This window comes from Oratosquilla oratoria, chromosome 5 (genome assembly GCF_046742065.1).
Source record: "Oratosquilla oratoria isolate Oo_2021 chromosome 5, ASM4674206v1, whole genome shotgun sequence".
Classification (NCBI taxonomy): Eukaryota; Metazoa; Arthropoda; class Malacostraca; order Stomatopoda; family Squillidae; genus Oratosquilla; species Oratosquilla oratoria.
In genome coordinates, this window is record NC_134781.1 from 88,045,873 (window position 1) to 88,053,372 (window position 7,500).

At 37.4% G+C, this 7,500-nt stretch overlaps 1 protein-coding gene across 1 annotated transcript in view; it reads right to left on the bottom strand.

Annotated features, from left to right (window-relative positions):
• Positions 1-7,500, bottom strand: part of LOC143025651 (sodium-coupled monocarboxylate transporter 2-like) — a 94,348-nt gene that overhangs the window by 29,658 nt on the left and 57,190 nt on the right. The window contains exons 5-7 of the mRNA XM_076185643.1: positions 4,594-4,806; positions 3,195-3,340; positions 718-834 (exon numbers count right to left, since the gene is read on the bottom strand). Coding sequence (XP_076041758.1) covers positions 718-834; positions 3,195-3,340; positions 4,594-4,806 — 476 coding nt within the window. The remainder of the gene's footprint in view (positions 1-717; positions 835-3,194; positions 3,341-4,593; positions 4,807-7,500) is intronic.

Sequence of the window (7,500 nt, forward strand, 5' to 3'; positions counted from 1 at the left end):
TGGTTAACGGCTTCATTGGTGCAGAGAGAGAATTTAAAAAGAGGAAATTTGAGAAGCAGTTGCACAATGTAACCCTTTCCCTATTTATTTTTCAAATCACTGAACGTCGACATCAAAGCTGTGAGACAGAAGATGGCAAGAAGGATTTCTCGAAGAAGCTGGAGATATCATAATTCTAGAGCTCAGTGCTTCAAGTGGCGTCATTGAACACCAACAGTTAATACTTCATCATTCATTTCTAAAAAAAAAAGTACAGTATATTGAAAAGTGCAAAGCCATTACTATTTCTAAAAATGACCCCCCCCCAAAAAAAAGAAAAAAAATCGTCATTTTAGAAGCCATGTAAAAAAATAATAACACCGAGGACAAGGGAAAGGTGGTGAATATTTTCTCTCAGAATTAAATCATTTCCACAAATCAGGAAATGGAATTCCTCAAAGGGACGGGGCTTAAGTGCCTGGTTGCAGCAAACGAACTTGAGAGACTTGTATTAAAGAGATATGTATTAAAGATTCTGAAGTAATGTTATCAATACTGTGTCAGATTGATACCAAATACCTAAGAAAAACACTTAGTAAACCTCTAGTTGATATTGAAAGCACGGAAGAGGTCATATCAACCAATATAATTGAAATATTGACAATACTATAATTGCTAACAGACACTGGCCAAGTGAGGAACTCCGTGAGAGCTTCGTGGATGCCTCCTGCGGGTTACCTGAGGGCGCCGGAGAAGATGCCTGAGACGAAGAGTCCGGGGACGCCCTTCCAGAGACCCAAAGTGTCGAGGACGAAGAGCGGGAAGAGTTGGTCGTCCTTCGTCACAATGCCAGACCTGCGGCAGGAGGAAGAGGAGGAGACGAGTGAATGGCACTGAACCCCGGTGGCACCAAGAGATGCCATTCCGAGATGAATAAAATCACCTGGCGCTAACTAGAATAATCGAGGCAATTTTGATTTATTTGTTTATTTATTTATTTTTTTTCATTTTTATTCTATTTATTTATCTATTTATCAATTTTTTGCTCGATACTGTGGATGGTCACTCGAGACAGAATAAAGACCGCCCGGCGCCAGCCAGAACGGAACCTTTCAAGGAAGTTTTGAGTTCTGAAAGATTGACCACTTCACTGCGGTGACTCACCTCTCGTTCCTTGTTCTAGCAATCACCTACTCAACAGAATCGTCTGCCGTAAGCCAGAATAAAATCACAAAACTGCCTCACCGTGGGGAAACGACTAATCGAAACTGTCTTAATTGCTTCTCAATGGCAATGTTCCGCTGATGCAAGGATGAAAGAATCTTATATATACATAGTTCATGTGAGTAAATGACAGGTGATTTTATTCAGTCGAAAGAGACCTGGATCAATCTCGATTATCATTGTCGCAGCTACGTACATGCAGGCGATGGCTGTAGTTGGACGAAGGATACGCGTAGCACGGAAAGGGTGGACCTCTTGTTTTATGAATAGCGCCCTCAATGCGAAGAGGTTTGTCTCACAAGAATAAAGTCGCCTGACGACACCTAGGGTGTATATGTCATCGTATTAATGGGGGTGGGGAGACTTAGGTTGTTACAAAGGATTACAAAGGCGGAGCCTGCCGACTGGAGACCTTTTGGTCTATAACTAGGTCGAATGCGAAAAAATATGTAATAATGATAAATAGATAGAAAAATGAATAAATAGATAAGAATTATAATAATATAAATAATAAACAAAATAAATGCATAGGGATAGTTAGACAATAAACAAACAGATAAATAGTAAATAATAATAAATTGACAGATAAATAATAATAAATAAAAAAACAAGCAAATAAACAAACAGACAAATAATAACAAATAAAAATTGGCTCCGCCCACCCGCCCGGTGTATATTTTTGTTATTGGATAACGCGTTTCGTAAGTTGCCTGAAGATATGAATCACAGGCCACAATTGAGGAAAGAAGTGGTGGCGTTAATATCATTATTGCCTGTTTGTTTTAAGTTGGCAGAGACTTAAAAAAAAAAAAAAAAAAAAAGTTAAAATATATCGATGTTGCCTCAGTACCTGATTTATAGCAATGTATCTGCTTCAGTAAGCGAAATACGTAAAGATCTCATACAATATACGGGGAAGTCATGTATGGTTTCCCATGTGTTTGGAGGGAGGGCGAGGTCAAAGTTATGTCAAGGAAAATTGTTTGTTGGTTGTGTTGATTGTGGGGTGGCTCCTAGAGTTTTATATTCTTAAATTGGGGAGATTGCTCCACCATTTTGTGTCCGCTTCGGTCTGATGTTTATGTGTTAAGCCAAAATGGGTGATGTATGTTCGATCAGCTGCCAGTATGTGGTTTGTTACTGAACTGAGTGGCTGGAATTTTGCGAAGTTGGGTGTTGACGTAGGAGGTTATATGTAAATAAAATTGAAATCAATTAACCACAGATTAACCATTCAGTTGGAATAGTAAAAAAGGTCTTCTAAAAAGAGAGAGAGAGAGAGAGAGAGAGAGTACGACTACTAGGAGTAGCGATGTAGCTGAAATTAATTAACCACAGACTAACCATTCAGCTGCATTAGTAAAAAAAAAGGTCTTCTTCTAAAAGAGAGAGAGAGAGAGAGAGAGAGAGAGAGAGAGAGAGAGAGAGAGAGAGAGAGAGAGAGAGAGAGAGAGAGAGAGAGAGAGAGAGAGAGAGAGAAAGAGAGAGAGAGAGAGAGAGAGAGAGAGAGAGAGAGAGAGAGAGAGAGAGAGAGAGAGAGAGAGAGAGAGAGAGAGAGAGAGGTCCAGTACGACTACTAGTAGTAGCGATGTAGCTGAAATTAATTAACCACAGACTAACCATTCAGCTGCATTAGTAAAAAAAAAAGTCTTCAAAAGAGAAAGAGAGAGAAAGAAAGAGAGAGAGAGAGAGAGAGAGAGAGAGAGAGAGAGAGAGAGAGAGAGAGAGAGAGAGAGAGAGAGAGAGAGAGAGAGAGAGGTCCAGTACGATTACTAGAAATAGCGATGTAGCTGAAATCAATTAACCACAGACTAACCATTCATCTGCATTAGTTAAAAAAAAATCTTCTTCTAAAAAGAGAGAGAGAGAGAGAGAGAGAGAGAGAGAGAGAGAGAGAGAGAGAGAGAGAGAGAGAGAGAGAGAGAGAGAGAGAGAGAGAGAGAGAGAGGTGCAGTACGACTACTAGGAATAGCGATGACCTGACTTCTGACCTGATGGGGTCGCAGTCCCAGTACTTGGCGTAGATGACCATCCCGCCGAAGACGCAAAGAAGCTGAAGGAAAAGAACTCCCACTAGATTAATCCAGAGAGCCCGCACGGCGTGACCTTTCGTCTGCACGCACAGGTACCGCTGCACCTGAAGGGGGAAGGAAATGGCAAGTGATGACAAAATTAATGTGGATAATGATGACGGTTGTAATAATGGTAAAAAGAGTAATGATATCAATTATAATTATAGTAATGATAGTGATAGTAATAATAATAATAATTATGATAATAATAATAATGATAATAACAATAATAATAATAATCATAATAATAGTAATAATAACAATAATAATAATAATAATAATAATAATAATAATAATAATAATAATAATAATAATAATAATAATAATAATAATAATAATAATGATAATAATAATAATAATAATAATAATAATAATAATAATAATAATAATAATAATAATAATAATAATAATAATAATAATAATAATAATAATAATAATAATAATAATAATAATAATAATAATAATAATAATAATAATAATAATAATAATAATAATAATGATAATAATAATAACAATAATAATAATAATAATAATAATAATAATTATAATAATAATGATAAATATTAACAATAATAAATGATAATAACAAATGGTAATAATTATAATAATAATATTAACAATAATAATAATGATAGTAATAATAATAATGATAATAATAGTGATAATTATAATAATAATTATGGTAATGATAATTGTCTTTGTCTTCACTTCCGTCGCCATCATCATCATCATCATCATCATCATCATCATCATCATCATCATCATCATCATCATCATCATCATCATCATCATCATCATCATCATCATCATCATCATCATCATCATCATCATCATCATCATCATCATCATCATCATCATCATCATCATCATCATCACCACCACCACCACCACCACCATCATCATCATCATCATCATCATCATCATCATCATCATCATCATCATCATCATCATCATCATCATCATCATCATCATCATCATCATCATCATCATCATCATCATTATCATCATCATCATCACCACCACCATCATCACCATCACAGTCATCATCAAGGTTGATGATTATGTTCTTAGTGTTCTCCGTCCCGTTATCTATGCCACACCCACCCATCTCTCTAGACAGAACATAAGACACCTAACCGCATCCACTATTCTCCAGCTGGATTAGATAGAGATCGTTTAAGACCAATACACAGGGAAGCATCCGACTACTTCTTAACATTAAGACATCGAATGATTCTGCAATATAGAGGACTCGCCAGAAGAGGAACATTTCACAAAGGTCATCTCCCAAAGAAACCTACGACTCATCGTCACCTACCTGTGCCTGGTTGACGCCGTACACTGAGCACCAGGTGAAATAGCCACCAATAACGAGGGACCAGATGGTGTGTCTGGTGAGCGGAGAGGCGTCCCAGTTGACAATCTCGATCCTGTGCCCCTCCTGGTTCTTGTTCCAGATGTACCAGAAGCCGCCGATGTCAGAGGCGCCCTTGACGATAATGAGAACCATCGACACGAACATGATGACCACCTGAAGGAGGAAGTGACTAGCCTTAGGTACTTTACAAAGGATTACAAAGGATTACAAAGGCGGAGCATGCCGACAGGAGACCTTTTGATCCATATCTAGGTCGGATGCGAAAAAAAATCATATTAATAATAAAATAATAAATAATAACTATAACAATGTAAATAACAAATAAAATACATAAATAAATGCATAGGTATAGTTAAATAATAATCAAACAGGTAAATAGTAAATAATAATAAATTGACATATAACTAATAATAAATGAAAATCAGACAGACAAATGATAACAAAACAAAAACAAATAATATAAGATAAATTATAATCATTACAGCATCTTACTTAGGTATTTATCTAAATGATTCTTAAAGCTTCGAACTGAACTACATTGCACTACCTGTACAGGAAGTTTATTCCATTCATTAACTACACGGTTGGCAAAGTTGTTTCTACCTACTCCCAAATTGAATCTATTTCCGGACAGTTTGAGACCATTGTTTCTTGTCTGATTTTGATTCAATGTGAAAATTTGGTCACTTTTGATGTTGTCAATTCCCTTTAAAATCTTAAAGACCTGTATCAAGTCACCTCTGAGTCTACGCTTTTTTAGGGAAAACAGATTCATGTGTTTTAGTCGATTTTCGTATGATTTATTTTTGATATTTAGAATCAGTTTTGATGTCGCATGTAGCGGGTACAGGAGGAATGGAGGTGGAGGTAAATTGTAGATTGAGAGAAACAGGTAAATGCATTGAGGGATTAAAAAGTGTTATGAGAAATCGGCAACTGGTAATGAATCCAAAGAGGAGATTGTATAAAAGGGTGATGTTACAGACGGCTTTGTATGGGACAGAAACTTGGACTTTAAGAGAATCAGAGAGGAAAAGTTGAAATGTGTTTAAGATGAAATGTCTGAAAAGTATGGTAGAAGGTACTAGGTTGGATAGAGTGAGAAACGAGGAAGTGAGGAGGAGAGCGGGAGTGGAAAAGGAGATGGTAGATGGGGTTGATGAAAGATTATTGGGATGCTTTGGTCACATGGAAAAAAATGAGTGATGAAAGACTGGTAAAAGAGAAGTATATATAAATATATATATATATATGTGTGTGTGTGTGTGTGTGTGTGTGTGTGTGTGTGTGTGTGTGTGTGTGTGTGTGTGTGTGTGTGTGTGTGTGTGTGTGTGTGTGTGTGTGTGTGTGTGTGTGTGTGTGTGTGTGTGTGTGTGTGTGTGTGTGTGTGTGTGTGTGTGTGTGTGTCGCAAAAATAATCACAAAAAAGATGTGACTAAATGATCATGCAGAAACCACAGGGAAATTAAAGTTCGGAATACTAAACGTTTTCCTATATTACGACATATTGAGAGCACGTACTGAAGATGTCGTAATAGACGAAAACGTTTAGTATTCAGAACTTTAATTTCCCTGTGATTTCTTCATGAACATATGTGTGTGTGTGTGTACATGTGTATAACATCTGGAGAGAAGTAACGTGAAGATAGCAAGCGCCTTCGTGTATCATGTTCCCATAAAGGGTAAGACACAAGTGTTTTAGTTATGCGCAGAATACCCAATAGATTGAGTAAAGCGATGGCCAGATGAGGTGTGTGACTGTGCAATTGTGTGTTTGAGATTCATCATGGTCTTGGATCACGTGTTGGACTCATGATCGACGGCTATTACCCTCTCGGAAGAGAGTTCAGAGCTCATATATGACCGATCTATGGGTAATGCCGTGACCTTTACACACACACACACACACACACACACACACATGTCCCCGCCCATGAGAGTTGGAGTAACGACTCGCACTGCAGCGATACTGAAATTTCTCCAGCCCTGGGCGGGATATGAACCTGGACCTCCCTAGTGGCAGCCGGGAACTCTACCAACTGCGCCACGAGATGTGTGTGTGTGTGTGTGTGTGTGTGTGTGTGTGTGTGTGTGTGTGTGTGTGTGTGTGTGTGTGTGTGTGTGTGTGTGTGTGTGTGTGTGTGTGTGTGTGTGTGTGTGTGTGAGAGAGAGAGAGAGAGAGAGAGAGAGAGAGAGAGAGAGAGAGAGAGAGAACCTGTTGCAATGATTTATACCATGACCACTTTTTATCCACAAGGAACTGTTGGGTAATCGTCACAACAATAGTGTATGGCTTGCATCGTTTGGCAAACTCTAACTTTACGGTCGATACAATCATGCAGAGGCTCAATTAGCTTTAAAAAAAAATCTCATAACACTAATTACAGATAATGGCCTTATTGGTTCAGGAAATATAGAAATTTGAGGGGTTTATGAAGAGTGGCTGGAAATTGACTGACCACGGACTGAAATCTATTGTCTCCAAATTTGTTGGTGATACGAAAATGCGCCGAATGGCAAATGATCACTTAAACCAATTAGATATCCAAGAAATTTTAGACAAACTACAGCAATGGTCTGAAAAGTGGTAAATGAAATTTAACACAAGTAAATGCAAGGTTATGCACATAGGTAAAAATAACAGTAGACACGATTACAAGTTATTTGGAAATTCGTTAACAAAAATAGTGAAAAGGATCTCCACGTAATTATCAGTAACAATCTCAAATCATCTAAGCAGTGTATTTCAGCCTCTGAAAAAGCAAATAAGATTCTAGGACTGATTGCGCGATCTTTTGACTTTAATTGTTCACCTCTCATTAACAAGCTATATAAATCGTTAGTTCG